Source organism: Juglans microcarpa x Juglans regia, chromosome 3D, assembly GCF_004785595.1.
Source record: "Juglans microcarpa x Juglans regia isolate MS1-56 chromosome 3D, Jm3101_v1.0, whole genome shotgun sequence".
Lineage (NCBI taxonomy): Eukaryota > Viridiplantae > Streptophyta > Magnoliopsida > Fagales > Juglandaceae > Juglans > Juglans microcarpa x Juglans regia.
In genome coordinates this window covers 20,517,183-20,535,156 of record NC_054598.1, presented here as the reverse complement: position 1 = coordinate 20,535,156, position 17,974 = coordinate 20,517,183, and the positions used below count along the sequence as shown (strand labels likewise).

The 17,974-nt window shown below is 41.0% G+C and overlaps 1 protein-coding gene and 1 long non-coding RNA gene across 3 annotated transcripts in view; one reads left to right on the top strand and one right to left on the bottom strand.

Moving 5' to 3' along the window:
- The window catches only part of LOC121254128, a 38,764-nt gene extending 25,314 nt beyond the window's left edge, over positions 1-13,450 (bottom strand). Inside the window, exons 1-2 of one of the 2 annotated variants that reach the window (XM_041154096.1) lie at positions 13,071-13,450; positions 12,888-12,931 (exon numbers count right to left, since the gene is read on the bottom strand). In XM_041154096.1, coding sequence (XP_041010030.1) covers positions 12,888-12,931; positions 13,071-13,311 — 285 coding nt within the window. In that variant the 5' untranslated portion in view covers positions 13,312-13,450. The remainder of the gene's footprint in view (positions 1-12,887; positions 12,932-13,070) is intronic. The other variant, XM_041154095.1, reaches the window with a different exon arrangement.
- Positions 408-17,543, top strand: LOC121254129. Its single transcript, XR_005938581.1, has 3 exons — positions 408-615; positions 2,022-2,026; positions 17,532-17,543. It is a non-coding gene; the product is annotated as an uncharacterized LOC121254129 (long non-coding RNA).
- Positions 17,544-17,974: the final 431 nt, after the last annotated feature.

Here is a 17,974-nt window from a genome sequence, read left to right as displayed (position 1 = left end):
TATGGTTAATGAATATCAAATAATTTCATCGTACATAGATTATTCATGCTTCCTTGCAACTTAGACATTTAAAAAAAATTATCTAATTATTTTAATTAAGTGTAAATAGTAGAGTATGTATGAATTATCACGATTTATTAGTAATGAGTTCCTCTTTGGAACGGTTCGGCTAGTTTTGGGCGTTTAAAAGCCCTCAATCAAAAGGCGACACATAAGCAAGTCTACACTTAAAAATATAAAACTCTTAACACCAGATCTCCCCCTCTCAGCCCTCCAAATCTCACATCCACAGCCGAGTACACAACCCTTTCTCAACCACCCACGGACCACCTTCATCCTCTTCGTCTCTGCCCCAAATCGATGCCTCAATCCCCGATACCACCGTCGATGCCTCAAATCAACTCAAATCAACATTCAATGAAGTTGGATTTTTACACAAAGAAATCAAATCACAAATCCAAACATGCATCAAATAATCACAAAACCCATTTGAATCACCTTTTTGTTTTGAACAAAAAATCAGAGCATCAAACCGACGACGATGGTGAGGACGACGATGCAAACGATGCCGTATTTGCCGAGTTAGCTTTCGTCAGGATGAGAAAAGAAGAACCGGTTCGCCTCTATTTGGGGGGGGGGGGTTTCGAGAGCTGGTGGGGGAGGGCTCGATGCCGATGCTACGAAAAAGGAGGAGAGTTCTAGTAGCATATTTCGCCTCGGGGGGAGGCATAGAAGAATTTCGAGAGGGGGAGAAGATTTCTGAATCCTCTGTGGTCATTTACGATGTTGATAAAACAGAACACATAGAAGAATTTCGAGGCAAACACATCCCACCGGCGCAAGATGGTGGGGGAAGGGACCGATGCCGATGCGAGGTGGTTCCGGGGGGGTAGGAGGAATAGAAGAATTTCGAGAGGGGGAGAATATTTCTGAATCCTCTGTGGTCATTTACGATGTTGATAAAACAGAACTCATACGTGGCACTTTTTTATTGAATGGCTGTTATTTGAAGAAAAATAGTTCGATCGGTTCAAAATTTTTCTCATTATTAATTGACATCATATATTATTTGATATTTTATATGGTCAATAAAAATACATTAGACAAAAATTATATCATTAACTTATATAATTATTATATAAAAATAATATATTAAATTATCAAAAATATTTTAAATATATATATATAGGGGTTTGGTCCAATTCAGTCCAGTCCGGTCTAAAATTTGTAAACAATGGGATCGGACCGAATTTCATCGGTCCATATGTTTTGGAACTGAGACCGATCGGTCCAGAATTCGGTCCAGTTCGGTCGATTTTGCCAATCTGGACCAAATTACTTTCAACCTTATCCATCATGAAAAAGAGATTGAAAGAGACAGGAAAAATAGATTGTTAAAGAACTTTCAGGATTATAAAAAGTGTGCGCAAATATGTACAGCATAAAGGTTCTGACGGCTCCATTATCGTTATCAGGAGAACGGATAAACAAGATTGTCCGTGTCAGTTATTAAAAAGCTTCAATTTTTCCCATCATCTTTAAACACCTGTGGCTATGGTACCAAAATTTATTGATAATTGGAGGAATGTGGCCCAGGGTGGACCAGCCATGGGTTTGAGTCTTGACACCTTACTTGTGGATCATGATGTGGCTATTGAATAATGGAAATGACAAAGCAAAAACTGTAAACCGAGTACAAAATGTCTATATATAAATTGCTTACTTATTTTTGTTTTCCAACTCTATTCGTTGCATTCACTTGCAACAAGAAACAACCTGTTAGGGACCCCGGTCTTATCCCTAACACTAAGGACCACGAGCTTGCCTTGGTGAGGATAATGACCGAGTGACCTTGCCAACTTGCTTGGCCTTCCACAAAGGGTTGGTATTTGGGTGATGGAATGATGAAGATGATGAACTTGGGTAGGCTAAATATTTAGGGAGGGCAAATCAATGTGGGCGGCTTGGGTCTTGTCCTTGAGTGTGGAGCCAAGATGATGGGCTAGGGCTGGATGAGTGAGGTGAGGTTAGGGTTTCGGATGATCTAAGTGATGATTATGAGTGTTTGATGCAATGTAGACGGCTTGAAGGGTGCCCTTGATGTTTGGACCACTTGGATGGTAATTAGGATTGGTATAGGGTTGATTTCGAGATTGGGAAGAGTTGACTTATGGTTGGAGTTTAGGATGATGCTAGGGTTTGGGAATGAGGTGGAAGAGTGGGAAATTAGGGTTTTGGGTGTAAAGCAACTAGGGTTGCCGAATTGGGTATGGTAGGATTGGGGTTGACATGGTCTTTGGAAGGTGGGCTAGATTTGGATGATTGGGAAATGGATATGGAAGGTTTGCAAGATGGAGGGAATCTTTGTGGGAAGAGGGGAATTTGAATTTGGACTGGGATGACAAGTCAATAATTGACTAGAGAGATTTTAGGAAGAGTGATTTAAGGGATTGAATGTGATTGTCAATTCTATAAATTAAGGGATTTGAAATGGAATTTGAATGTGAGGAAGTCAAGACTCCTAAAAGGAATGAGTTACCTTATAGGGGCTTGAGGTGGGCGACTAGGGTTTTATGGATGGGTGACTTTGGTGTGGTTGAATATGGTAAGTGGAAAATATGAAAGTTGGGAGGAAATATGGGTTTGGCTAGGTCAATGAATATGGTAAGTGATGATTTGGCTAGGGTTTTTATGAAGATGGGCAGCAAAGCAATTTATGGCAAGTGGACTAAGGAAAACACTATAGTGGTCGACTTATGTAGTGGGGAGATCAAATGGTTGAATGGAATGGGTTGTGGCCGAACAACACAAGAATGCCTCAAGAACAACACAAGTAATTCTCAAGAACACAACAAGAACAATGCACATAAACTAATAAGATTAAAAGATAGAAAATGGAAGACAAGAGATTGAATGAAAAACACTCGTAAGATTAATGGATCCTTAGGGATTCACGAATTGCACCCTAAAGATGAAAAGAAACAAAATAGATTGAACTACACATATTCACGAATTGCAAGGTGTGATCCTCTCTTAGGGGATTCATGTATTACACCCCCAAAAGCCCAAATGCCTAGCATCAAAAGGTGATCTCAAGAACAAAATAATCTACCCATAATGAGAATTTGCCAAAAGATGTAAATGTAAAAACTAAGAGTCCTATTTATAAGGATTACAACTTGAAAACTCTTAATAGGTCCCTTGAAAAATAAATAATTAAAATAAAATAAACAATAAGTAATAACATAGTTGGCATGAGCCAAGTTGACTCATGGCATGCATGAGCTCATGGGTGGGCTAGGCTGGCCCATGGCTAACATTGCTGGTAAGGCTGCTGGCATGTGGCTGACATGGCCCAGGAATGGCCTGGGCGATGGCCTGGTTGGCGGCCTAGGCAAGGTGCTTGGGCGTTGGGGGCGTTGGTGTTAGACCCCCACGTCAAGTTGCCTCTAGAGATGCCGCACATGCCCTAGTCATGGTGGGACAAACACCTTGGCTAGCCCACAAGCATGCCTTGGCTCGTGGGGTGACACGCACGGGGTGCCCAGCATGCGGGCTGCCGCGCGCATGCGCACGCTTGCGAGTCATAGTGCGCAGGCCCATGCGCTCCTTGATAGGCCGCGTGGCCCTTGCACGCGCCCATGCGCCGCAAGGCCTTGTGCGGCACTACCCAGCCCTGCCGCACTCCTGCGAGGTTAGTGGCATGTCGTGGAGTGCGAGGTTAGTGGCATGCCATCCAGCGCACAGCTCCAGCCCGTGCCTTGCAGAGCAGGCCAGTGGCATGCCCACCAAGCATGCCATCCAGCGCACGACTCCAGCCCATGCCCTGTAGACTCAGTGCCTAGGCCACCAGCATGGGCCATGCCGTGCACCACCATGGCTCACCATCAGCAAGACATGCCACACCACCTGACCATGGACCAGCCCGAAGACCACCATGCACTAACTTAGCCCACCATGGGCCATGCATGCCACGGCTAGCCTTAGTCCATGACTACTATCGTGTTATTTATTTTATTTAATTAATTTGATTTAATTATTTATTTTCAAGGGACCTATTAGGGGTTTCCAATTTGTATTGCTTAAAAATAGGATATCTTTCAGTTGCTTTAGAATCTTTTGGCAAACTCCTAGAGGGAAGACTATTGTTTGAGAGATCACAAACCGGTGCCATTGCACTTGGACTTTTTAGGAGAAATTCGTAAATCCCAAAAAGAGAATCACACTTTACAATTCTTTGAATAAGTGTGATTCATTTATCTTGTTATTTGCAATTTGGTGTAATTTGTGAATCCAAGTTGAGTTATCAATATATGAGATTTATTCAATTCTTATGCAATTCGTGAATCAAGTATTGGATTATTATTGTTTATGCTTTTGTTCATTCAAGTTCATAAGCATTTGATTTTGTTCTTGAGTGTTCTTCATTGTTCTTGAAGTTCTTCATATTATTTGCTCTTCCAATCCATTCAATCCATAAAAATCGACCAACACATGTATTAGTCAACTTTCTATAAATTGTTTGCTTCATCTTTGTTGCCCTAGCCGAACCTCCTTCTATTGGAATTTGAATTCAAATTTTGGCAATCCTTGCCTAATTTGAATTGTCCTAGCCGAACACTCCTCTTACCAAATTAAGGTTCCTATAATTAAGGAACCCTAGTTGACCCAAACACTTCACCATACTCAGCTAACTCCTTTCCAATAGATTTTAGGAACAACTTCCTAAAATCACTCCCTAGCCTTGTTCGGCCAACCTTAGCCGACCACATACCATTCCTATCTTCCAAACACTACATCCAAACCCTAGCCGCCCATCACATACCTTCCAAACCCTAAATCTCATCTTCCAAGTGGCGCCAACCCTAGCCCACCCTAGTGTCGTGTGCCCTCATCCATTGTACCTCATACCATTCCTTGACCCTTACCACCACACCATACACCCATCTTAACCTAAACACATAACCTCAGCATACCCAAGTGGTCATCTTGACCACCATTGCTTGAGAACCAAGCAAGAGAGGAATAATGATTCGGTCATCACAAGACCACCATTGGCGTGGAGAACTTAGTATTTAGGGACTTGACCGAGGTCCCTAACAGTTGGGCTGCGCACGCGCTGGGCGTGTGCGTGTGGCGCTAGGCTGCGCACGCATGGAACTGCTATGCGCTGGGCTTGCGCGCGGAACTGCTGCGCGCACGCTATGCATGCGAGTTGTACACACGCGGCCCAGGCTGGGCGTGCTGCGTGCACTGGCCAGGCTGAGCATGCTGGCCTGGTAACCAGCCTCACTAGGCATCCTGGGCATGTCAAGGCAGGCCCCATGGCATGCCCATGGGGCTACTGTGGGGCTGTCCAGCCTTGTCTAGACATGGCTAGTGACTTGGCCATGGGCCACAAAACATGGGGTCCTACCACAACCACCAGCATTTTGATGCAATTTTCTTTCTTTCCTTGGTCTTTCATTCCCTCATATTTTTAATAGCTTATCCAACTACAATAAATTAACTGCTTATGAACTTCTATTTTATCAAATTCCTGGACATGTTCCAATTATGAGGGTAGTATTTCTTATCATGGTGTCAGATCCCAGATTTTATGGATTCCTTCTTTGCTAACCAGGTCAATCCCAAAGCCATAATGTCTCAAAATGAAGAGGCCGTAATGAAATTGTTTGTTATTCCTTTGTCTCAAACTTCATGAAATGCTATTTTTAAGCAAAATATTTGGTAAATATATTTTTCTTTTGATAGGTAAATGTTTAGGTAAATCTTCAGGAAATGTTATTCCACTCATACATTTTTTTTTTTTATGTCGGGGAACCTATCCAAGGCATGGCCCTTCAGACCCACTCCTACAGAGTAAACCCCGGTCCCGTGCACCGTACCCTCGGAAGTTTTCCTACACGGAACTGGTTAAATTGCTGGCTTTTCACTAAGGGGTTGGCCCAAGTGGTGAAGGCCTTAGTCTTAGGGTATCACTCCCTTTAAGTCTAAGGTTCAACACGTCATGGGTCTTGAAAGGATTGTTCCCATTCTCTTGACTGTTGTGCATCAGGAACTCCAATCTTGAAACAATACCTCATCCAGTAGCTTCTCAATGGGTGGAAATCAGGACACAAAATACAAGCTTACAGGAGTGAGGAACCAGGAGTGAGGAACTAGGAGTTGAAGGCAGAGACGAAGCCAAGGGGGGTGGGACAAGAGGGGGCCCTGATCCCCTAGGGCTCTGAACAAAATTTACTTTGACACCCCTGTTTTTGCCCACGCAACTTTTGAACATACTATTTTAATCCAAGCAAACTAAAATTTAATAATTCAGCTATATTATTTCATATAATATTTTGATGGATAAAACTTCAATTCTTAGAAAGATTTATTAGAAAAATAATATTTACTTTTAAACACATTTGAAAGATAGGAGAAGAAATTCAATTTCAGTTCATTCCATCACTACCAATTGATAACATGGGTAATTCTTGGTCATGGAAAAAAAAAGTTTTTCTCTGTCCTTAGTTTCTCTCTCCGTACACAATATTTCCTTCCGTAAGTTCACGTAGTCCATGGTGGTTGTGGGCTCTTGACGGTGGGGTGTCTGATGCAACCTTGGAAGAATATGTCTTCCATGAGAAGCTTAGCAATCAAATCGAAGGTGTTTGAGATACGGGCAGAGGGGCGTGAAGTGCTTATCACTGAGAGGGGTTGGAAAGGATCGCAAACCTTGAGGCTGGGTTGGGACACAACTCGCTGGGTCTTAAGGGCTCTGGAGGAATGTGTTAAGCATGGGAGAAATGTGTCCTACTCTGCTTATAGGGATGGAAACAGAGAGTACATCGCGCAACAGGGCTCCAACTCCCATGGCAGTTTCTTGGCCCTGGTGGAGTATAGTGGAGAAGGGCGTCGGAGTTTCATATTTATCCCTGGGGACAGGGATGGAATGAGGTGGAGGAAGCTTGCGATGGCCGTGAGGGAGGTGGGTAACAAAGGTGGTCAGGGGAGAGGTCTACCGTCTTCATTGACAGTAGCACTTACGTTGGCTCGATTGTACATGGAGGTTGTGCAAACACCTCAAGACGTGAGAAACTCTGCTTCGACAGACCTATATAGAGTAGGTGAAGTTCCTGTTTTGGTAGGTGGCCAGAGGCGAGAGGGTGATGGCAGAGGTGTGTCTAGGCAAAGTGATGTAAGTGTTGTGAAGGATTTGTGGGATATGCAGGCTGCACTGGAAGAGATGGATGTTAAAGACAAAGGGATGATACGATGCGTATCATATTGGGTAAGGAAGCCATGGGGTCGAGTTTGGGCCTGGGGAATGGGCCGGAGTCTGATCTTATGAAGAGGGGGAATAAAGCGTTGGGCGTGGGCTAGGAACGGGGGCTTAAAGGAAAGGCCCAGTCTAAGCATAACACCGGGCCCGAGCCCAACTAGGTGAGAGGCTTGGCTTGGAGGAAGAAGTCGCAGTTCGAGGTGGGCCCAACAATGGGTGGGTCAGCGCCACCGTAGCCGGCGAAGCCTCAGACGGCAACGTCGAAGGCCCTCGAAGCTTCGACAGATGCACAGCCTTCGGCAGCAGGGTCTGCGAAGCTTGGATGGGTGAACTCGAGCAGATCTGTCTGTAGCCCAGCTCCCATCGTCTCGGCTCCTGCACAGACTTGGTCGACGGAGGTAGATAGCGAGACCTCGACGTCAATAGCGAGGAGTAAAGGCAAACTTCCCGCGAGCAAAGGTGAGGTAGTATCGGCTCAGTCCCGAGACAATGTAACGGCGCCGATAATTGCACAGGTGCTTCCACCCTTGGCACAGAGAGAGTCGATAGGCAGAGACGAAGCCTCGGGTGAGTTAGTGCTGGTCCATCATGTTCTGGAAAGGGAGGCAGGGGAAATTGTTGAGGCTGCTGAGGGACAAAATGAGGTTCTACCTTTGTGGTCACTCACTTGAGGATGGTGGAATGGGGTAATTGTTTACTGAAGCAGTTTTTGAATTTAGAAGGAAGCAGGCAGGTTGTGTTTGAACTGCCTGAAATGGAAGGGCAGGAAAGGATGGTTTCGGATCCACAGCTCGAAGTAGCTATTTATGAGGAGGAGAAGGGTAGTTCATCTCCGTTACAGATGACTCCCCTTCAGATTGTGTCCAAGGATGATTGGGTTTTTAAACAAGTGGAGAAGATTCAAAGTTGTGTGGGTCTCTTTTATGATGGCTATGAAGAACAATTAAGGGCACTTTTAGTTGCTTGAAGCTGGTCGATCCACGGTTGAGAAGTCATCGGTGAGAAAGGAGCGGGAGTTGAAAAGATTGCATTGTTCTATTAATTATGACAATAAGGAGGGTACTTCGGGGAGGGACAGATCAAAGGGGAGGGATACTAGTCCAGTTAATAAAGCCTAAAATACTCTCTTGGAATGTAAGGGGGATCAATAATGTCAATAAACACCTTCGCATTAGGTCCATTATTCATAGTTGGAAGATTGATGTTGTATGCCTCCAAGAAACAAAATTGGAAATTGTTGACAGGAATGTAATTAGTAGCTTGTGGAGAGGTTCGTTTGTAGGCTGGACTTATTTAGCCTCTTCGGGTGCTTCTGGGGGAGTGCTAGTCATGTGGGATAGTAGAGTTGTTGAGATAGTGGAAGAGTGCATTGAAGATGGGTGGTCATGGGCATTAGCAAGTGTATATGGTCCCAATAGGGATCGGGATAGAAACTTGCTGCGGGATGAAGTTTTAGGGTTGTATTTTGTGTGGGATCTACCTTGGTGCATATGTGGGGATTTCAATATAGTTCGAATCCTAAGTGAGCGGGAGGGTCTATCTTCGATGACTGCAGCTATGGAGGTTTTCTCACAGCTAATTTTTGATTTGGAATTGCTGGATTTACCGTTGGTGGGGGGTGAGTATTTGTGGTCCAATTATAGAGGCGGTTCAAGATTGGACAGATTTTTAGTATCATCGTCGTGGGAAGCTCATTATCCAAAGGTGTGCCAAAAACGATTTCCAAGGGTAGGATCGGACCATTTTTCCATTATTCTTGAGTGTGGGGGTATTCATGAGGGCAAACGGTACTTTAAGTTTGAGAATATGTGGCTGGAAGTGGAGGGCTTCGTTGATAAGGTAAAAAGTTGGTGGCTGTCATACCAGTTTGAGGGGACTCCTAGTTTTGTTTTGGCTAGTAAACTCAAAGCCTTAAAAGCTGATTCGAAGATGTGGAATAAGGAGGTGTTTGGGCATGTTGAGCAGCAGAAAAAAGCCCTTTGGGATGAGCTTCAATCTTTGGAAGCTGACGGGGATAGTGGGGGAGTTTGTCTAGGAAGAACGAAGTAAAAATGGAACTTGAGAGGGTTCTTTTGAGGGAAGAAATATCATGGAGGCAAAAGTCGAGAGTTCTTTAGTTTTTTCCATAAAATGGCTAATTCTCATAGACGAAACAATGCTATTGAGATGTTAAGAACTGGAAATAACCTGCTTTCCTCACCTGCCGAGATCCAAGAGCATGCTGTGCAATTTTTTAGTTCTCTCCTAAGTGAGACGGAAGCTTGGAGACCCAAGATTGATGGATTGAACTTTGCAGCGGTGGATGATTTTTCAGCAAGTTGGCTTGAAAGGCCGTTTGAAGAGCTTGAGGTGCATCAGGTGGTGTGTGGAATGAGGAGAGACAAAGCTCCTGGGCCGGATGGGTTTTCTATGGCATTTTTTCAGGATTGTTGGGAGATTGTGCGGGAGGATGTGATGAATGTATTTCATGAATTTTATGAGTTTCAAAAATTTGAGAAGACTTTGAATGCCACTTTTATTGCCTTGATTCCAAAGAGAGTGGGTGCTTCGGAGTTGAAGGAGTTTCGCCCAATTAGTTTGATAAGTAGTGTCTATAAGATTATTTCAAAGGTGTTAGCAAATAGAATGAGCAAAGTGGTGGAGAAGATAATTTCTAAATCTCAAAATGCATTTGTTAGAGGACGACAAATTATAGATTCGGTGTTGATTGCAAATGAATGTGTAGACAGCCGCATGCGGGAAGGGGCTCCGGGGGTCTTTTGTAAGTTGGACATGAAAAAAGCATATGATCATGTAAACTGAAATTTTCTTTTGTATATGCTTAGAAGATGCGGCTTTGGTGATAAGTGGTGTGGCTGGATAAGCCATTGTATTTCAACTGTCTGTTTTTCTGTGCTTGTTAATGGGCAGCCTTGTGGGTATTTTCCGAGTTCAAGAGGTTTGAGACAAGGGGATCCCTTATCTCCCTTCCGATTTGATATTGTTATGGAGGCTTTAAGTCGTATGGTGGAGGCAGTGGTAGGAGCAGGATTTATCTCGAGTTTTTCAGTGGGGTCTAATTCTAATGGCCCTTCTACAATATCACACTTGCTTTTCGCTGATGATACCCTCATTTTTTGTGAGGCTGTTGGGGAACAAATTCAAGTTTTGAGGGTTGTCCTGCTGTGTTTTCAAGCCATCTCTGGATTAAAAGTGAATTTAAGTAAATCGGAGTTGATACCGATGGGAGAGGTCCACAACATTCATCACTTGGCAGAATTTCTGGGGTGCAAAGTTGCTTTTCTGTCCATAAAATATTTGGGACTACTGCTAGGGGCATCTTTTAAGGCCAAACACATTTGGAATGGGGTGGTTGAGAAGATAGAGAGGAAGTTGGTAGCTTGGAAAAGGACATATCTATCTAAAGGAGGTAGGATTACTCTTATAAAGAGTACTCTCTCTAATATCCCTACTTACTTCCTTTCTTTATTTCCTTTACCAGTTGGTGTGGCCAATCGTATTGAAAAATTGTATAGAGATTTTTTGTGGGGAGGCCTAGGAGAGGAGACTAAAACTCCCTTAGTGAGTTGGAAAAAAGTTTGTTGCCCGATTGTTGATAGAGGTTTGGGTATTCATAGCCTATGTAGTTTTAATAAGGCGTTGTTGGGGAAGTGGCTATGGAGATACCATGGGGAAGAGGAAGCATTGTGGAGGGGGGTGATTGATCGAAAGTATGGTAGTGATTGGGGAGGATAGTGTGCCAAGGATTGTAAGGGTTCATATGGAGTGATTCTATGGAAGTTTATTAGGAAAGCTTGGGGCCACTTCCTGAAACAAGTTAACTTCTCGGTTGCAGTTGGTTCAAAAATCAGATTCTGGTCTGATGTTTGGTGTGGGGATACTGAATTGTTTAGAGCCTTTCCGGGTGTTTTCAGATTGGCAACTAATAAGCAAGCTTCAGTTTCAGAGGTGATGAGTTTTTCCAATGGAGTGGTGCTTTGGGATGTAGGTTTCTCCAGATCTGCCCAGGATTGGGAAGTAAAGGAGGTTACTGATTTTTTTAGATTGTTGTATTCAGTGGAGATAAGAAGACAGGGCAAGGACCAACTATGCTGGAGACAAACAGCCTCTAAAAAGTTTACAGTTCGGTCATACTATATAAGGTGTTACTAAATCAGCACCATATTTGCTTTCCTTGGAAGAGGATTTGGAAGGCTCATGTTCCGTCAAGGGTGGCTTTTTTTGTATGGACAACAGCAATAGGAAATATTCAGACTATAGATAACTTGAGGAAGCGCGGAATGATCGTTTTGGATTGGTGCTTTATATGCAAGAAAGAAACGGAATCAGTGAACAATTTACTACTTCATTGTGAAATGGCTTAAGTGTTGTGGGATGGAGTGTTTGGAAGGGTTGGGCTAAGTTGGGTTATGCCTGAAGCAGTGGGTGATTTTCTAGCAAGCTGGTCCAACTTTCAAATGCATACTTGTTCCCAAGTGGCAGCTGCATGGAAAATGATGCCTCTGTGTATTATGTGGTGTATTTGGTTGGAGAGAAATGAGAGGTGCTTTTAATGATCGGGAACACAATAGAGATGCATTTTGGAAGTTTTTTATAAGCACTCTACTTAGCTGGTTATCTGCTATTGTACTCAAGGGTGGGGCTGTAAACGAGTTCTTATCTTCATTTTTCTAGTTTTAGAATGTAACTAGATGTTTCTTCTGTATACTTCCTGTGTACTTGAGCTTTGCCTATTACATTGTGCTTAATAAAATTTTTAACTTATCAAAAAAAAAAAAAAAAGATAGGAGAACATAAATAAAGTATTTTTATTTGTAGTCATCACTGATAATGTTGTCTAAAAATTTTGTGAAGATTTTAAGTCATAATTTTAATTTTGATGTTTGCTTAAACTTTATGTATACACTTTTTAATTAAAACTTTATATAAATTTGTTTTGTCGTTATGAGTTTTGTGAAATGACTATTTTCTTTAGGTTTTGAATTTATTTTCTATTTCTTACTCTTTAATCACTTTTTTTTTTATCACTTCGTTAGTAGTGTTCCCTAAAAAATTCAATTAAACTATTTATTACAACCTAAAATATTTGGCCCCTCCAGAGTTATAATCCTGGCTTCGTCCCTGATGTTGAAGGCTCGGCTTGTTGTGTAGGAAGCATTTGCTACCAAACTTAAAATTTGGATCCATGTCGAAAACAGATTTCTGGAAATATCTATCCTCTGGTTCATTTAAGATGCTCTGACCGTAACCTAAACTGGTAGTCTCTTGGTTAACCTATTGCTCTGGAGCAACTCGGTGGCTTTATGCCTGACATAGATTGTACTAATTACGGGTAAGATCAGGAAGGCAATCTAGATGAGTCAGCCTATAATGCAGAGATCCAACCCTGCCCTTGAACCCAAGTCCAAAATTAAGTTCCACTAAGCTTGGAGTCGAAAACGTTGTAGCCAGTAGATCGTGTAAAAAAAAAAAAAAAAAAAGCCTCCCATGACCTTGAACCCAGCTAGTTCTATACTGACCTTCATTTATCTCACGGCACGAAATACAAAACCAATGAACCAACAACCATAAGTAAAAATTTTGGCACACAACGTATCAATGGGAAATTTTGAGTGATTACCGGAGCCATCCATCGACAAGCATCGCAGTCTATGCATGTGTGGTCTGCAAAAGCATTCAAAACTCGTATAATTTACCAAACAGATAATAATCAGCAATAATAGCTTACAAAAAAAAAAAAACGTTAACATACATGCAAACAGAGCATTCACCATTCCTCAAACGGGATTGTTCCCTTTCTTACCAACAAAAAACTCTCCGTCTACGTTCTGAGGCCTTCGCTGTTTAAGAGAAACAGTGGATGCTGATGCTTGTGCTTGAGAACTTCGAATTGCTTTCAGAAACGGAATTCTATTCGTCGATGAATTCGTATTGAACGTGAACCCCATGCGAACTCTGACCGATGATAACGAAAGCATGGAAGAAAAACAAGGAGGGATCCTCATGCTTCTCGGTCTCACGGCCATTGCCATTTCAAGGCTCATTTTCCTTTTCCTATTCCGGACTCATTTTCTGTCAAATAGCAAGTACGCAGAGATCTGGAAAAGGACAACTGGGGCAGTGACGGAGCTGCCGGGCCGATGAGATTGGGCGAATAAGTTTTCGTGTGGTCATTGTAGCTCCACGCCCGTTCATTTGAGCTCTACGTCAGTTACACGCACACGGCATCTCCCCGGTATGATAACTTCTCCCGACTACGATCAATAGTCGCTGACCACCAAATCTGACTTTCGCAATCACTCTCGTGTTGGCGACCAAATCTTTCAAAATTCTGCAATTCAAGTCGATATCACTTAATCTTTTACTTTAGATAATTTTATTATTTTTAAAATAATTTTTTTTTATGTTAACGTTTATCTTTAAAAACTAATTTTCAGACCTTTAGACTAGATTGTAGCCGCAGTTATCTTATTTCCAAATTTGAATTTCAACATCTATTTAATCTCGACTTGTGGGATGAATAGAGATGAGTTCTGAATTGGAGTCGAGAGTTTTTATTTTTAGAATCTGAATCTGAGTTTAGAATTCTAGAATTTATTCTTGAAGTGTTCTTTCAAGAAGACGAAACTAGAGGGCAGAGTCGAGAGCCGCATGCTTTATCAACTGACTTTAACGAAGAACACCAGTTTTATTCTTTTTCTTTTTAATTACATTGTGAACTAATTCTATTTTCTAGAGTTTTGATGTAGTCTAGCATTGAACACAATTTATATTGCAAGTTATTTTATTTTCAATATTTCCATGATTAAGTATTTATTCCTTATCCTTAATACTTACAATTTTCTAAATAATTATTGTTCGATATTTTAGATTGCAATGAGTCTGAGATGTGATTTGTGATTGAAACTCTAGGATTAAAAACTACTAGTTGAGTGAAAGCAGAGATGCTTTATTGCGACTAGTGTGATTTTCAAGGAAAATCCAAAAAACTTAATGAGTCTTCAATTAGTTAAATTCATATAGAGATATGGAGTTATTAGTTAGATATATTTTTGGTATTCTTCAAAAGAAAATATTGAATAGTTAAGAGATTTTTATCATCAATTTGGGATAATTGAGATTCTATAACAAGGAAGAATGAATTGTGTTGGATTTGTTAAGTGAAGTCAAATGCTTTAAATATATTCTTATTATTTTTAAAATCTTAATTTTAATGTTCTTTTCTTTAGTTTAATTTAGATAAATCATTTTTCAAATTTTGGTTTTTCAAATAGTAATTAATTTAGTCAATTTCAATACTCAATGGCATAATTATTCTTTGTGGGTTCAATAACCGTTTTCTTTAAAACACTTACTACTTGTTACGATTCTGTACACTTGTAGATATATTTTTATGCGAACAACTATAACTAAATTGACACTTTCAAGTTCTCTCTTGCGCCTCTCAGCCTCTATTTTTAGTCGATGTTGAGTTGTTTCGATATTCATTGCCAGTTGTATCTTTCGAAGCTCAGTTTTCAATCGGTTAATTCTCTTTTTGCCATATAGTGGTATTTCCGGATCATACCAACAAAAAAACTCGCAAGAATGCCCAATCTGCAAAATGAAATAGCACATATTAGGAACCTGAAATTACCAATCACTTCTTAGCAAACAAGAGTACCAATAAATAACATACCTCAAAGTTTTGACAACAGAAAAATAGGTGTCCCTCATTATCCTCCGTATGAGCAGTTCGTTGACATACTTTAATACTACAATAACATATTGGATATTCATTTAGACAAAAGTTTCTCAAGCGTGAGATATTACTAGTGCTACTACGTACCTCAGACATCGTGTCAATATGTACTGCAAAAATCTTTCACCCTAACGATATTTTCAAAACTATCAACCCAACAATTACATCCCAATAATATTTTAAGAACTTTCAACACCAACAATTACACCACTTCAATATTTTCAGAATTATCAATCCCAACAATTACACCCCAATAATATTTTAAGAACTTTCAACTCCAACAATTACACTCAAGCAATATTTTCAGAACGTTCAACCCCAACCCCAACAATTACACCCTAGCAATATTTTCAGAACTTTCAACCCCATAAATTATACCAACAATTACAACAATATGATGAAACCAATATAATCGTAAGCTTCCAAGAATAAAATATATCTCCTACTGTTGCACAATACCAAAAAACTCTCAAACCCAAAAACATATCACAAGAACCATAGACTCAACGAGGATATTACAAAAAATAATAAATAGACACTATATCCACAACCAAGTGGCTTGCTTCCAAATTGCCAAGAGTTGGTCAACGTGGCAACAATTGCAGAGGTTGAATAGAAGGGCTTAACCACCCAAATCAACTCAGAGAGCAAGATAAATTTTCCGTACGCTGTGGGGGGAATTCAGAGAAGAAGAGGATGTTTGCTGGAGCAGATAAGGGAAAAGGCCTCATGATCGGGAAAGAAATTTCGACCACGCTCCCATTCTGTAGAAAATGCAGCAAGAACGATTGGATGATTGCACATACGCCATAGGGGTATGTTTCAAGAGTGGTTGACCAAGCCTTGTGATCAGAGACAACCCCAATGCTACTTAGAGAAGTGGACCTTCTCCTAACAAAGACAACAAACCCAAGTCGCGGCCCCAAGCACTGGCTCCAGTCTATGCAATCATTCTTTGAGATGTAGATGCTGACGCTCCAAAAACTGAAGAAGCTCGAGTTGTCACTGGTTTTTTTTGTCTAAGACCCCTATAACGTTAAGTTTTACTTCGACTAGTAGAGTTGCAGTTAATAGTAGTATTGCTCTATTGTCAATGTTAGGTAATGTCAAGCTATTGAAATTCACAATCTGTGCAATATTTTGATTTGGGTGTGTCCCACTCTTTTATGTATGAGAGTTTGCATGAATATGTAGTTTGCAAACTAAGACATTTCCCCATAGAGTAGTAACTATTCTTGATGGGAGTAACTTTGCCTGTACCATAATAGTTAAGGAGTGCCTTGTAGAATTAGAAGGAAAAATATTGAAGGCCAATCTGATGGTATTTTGTTTGATGGGTTTGATTTTATTTTGGAGATGGATTGATTGTTCAGATACAATGCTAAGATAGACTATCAGAAGAGGAAAGTCATGTTTGAATCACCAAATGATGATAGGGTTAGTTATCCAAGAAGGTCGGGTTGGAGCCACCCCTTCTGTAATTTCAGCTTTGCAAGCTAGGAAATGCATTGCAAAGGGTGCATCAACATTTGTTACGATGGTAGTTGAAAAGTTAGTGGGGAATGGCAAAGTTCAAGGAATACTCATCGTAGAAGACTTTCTTGACGTTTTGCAGACAAATTACCTGGGTTACCACTTGATTGAGAACTTGAATTTGGGATAGAACTGGAGCCTATAGTGGCTCCAACTCACAAGGCATTGTATTGCATGGCTCCCGTAGAGCTTAAGGAGCAAATAGAATAACTATTGGAGAAATGGTTTATTCGTCTAAGTTCTTCACCCTGGGGTGCACCTGTATTGTTCATCAAGAAGAATGATGGTTTGATGAGAATGTCTATCGACTATAGGGAGTTAAATAAGGTGACAATAAAGAACAAGTATCTGTTACCTCAAATAGATGATCTATCAAATTAGCTACAAGGAAAATCAGTGTTTTCGGAGATAGATCTACGATTGGGATATAATCAACTGAAGGTCAGAGAGCAGGATCTACCAAAGACTGCTTTCAGGATGAGGTATAGCCATTACGAGTTTTTGGTGATGCCCTTTGGGCTAACCAATGCTCTTGCAACATTTATGGATCTTATGGATCTGATGAATAGAGTATACAGAACATACCTAGATAGTTTTTTTCTCATATTCATCAATGACATTTCGATCTATTCAAAGAGCGAGGAGGAACATTGAAAACACCTTTGTTTGGCGCTAACCACTCTTAAAGATTAGGAGTTGTACACCAAACTCAGTAAATGTGAGTTCTGGCTCAAAGAAGTAAAATTTTTGGGACATATGATATCCAACGAAGGAGTAGTTGTCAATCCTAGTAAGGTAGAAGAGGTGATGAGTTGGCTGAGACCAATCAATATTCACGAGATTCAGAGTTTCTTAGAACTGGATGGTTACTATAGGAGATTCGTTGAAGGCTTCTCAAGACTATCTGGACTGCTTACTACCTTGACCAAGAAATATGCAAGGTTCATTTGAAGTGAAAAATGCGAGGAAAGTTTTCTTGAATTAAAGAAGAGGCTGACAATGACACCGATGTTGACATTGCCGAAGCCCCATAAATCTTATGTAGTAGATAACGATGTATCCAAAGCAAGTCTTGGGAGTGTGCTAATGCAAGATGGGTGAGTAGTCGCATATGCTTCCCATTAGCTGAAGAACCACGAACAAAATTACCCTATCCATGATTTAGAGTTAGCTGCAGTGGTGTACGCTCTAAAGATTTGGAGATACTACTTGTATGGCGAAAAGTGTGAAGTATCAAGGATCACAAGAGCCTCAAGTATCTTTAAGAGCAGAAGAATCTGAATATGAGACAAAGAAGATGGCTCGAAATGATCAGCGGCTACCTATGCAACATTAAATGCCACCCAGGTAAAGCTAATGTGGTGGCAGATGCTTTAAGTCGAAAGTCCCAAACTGAAAATCCTTCAGTTTCTTCAGTAGAGATGGAGTCTCTT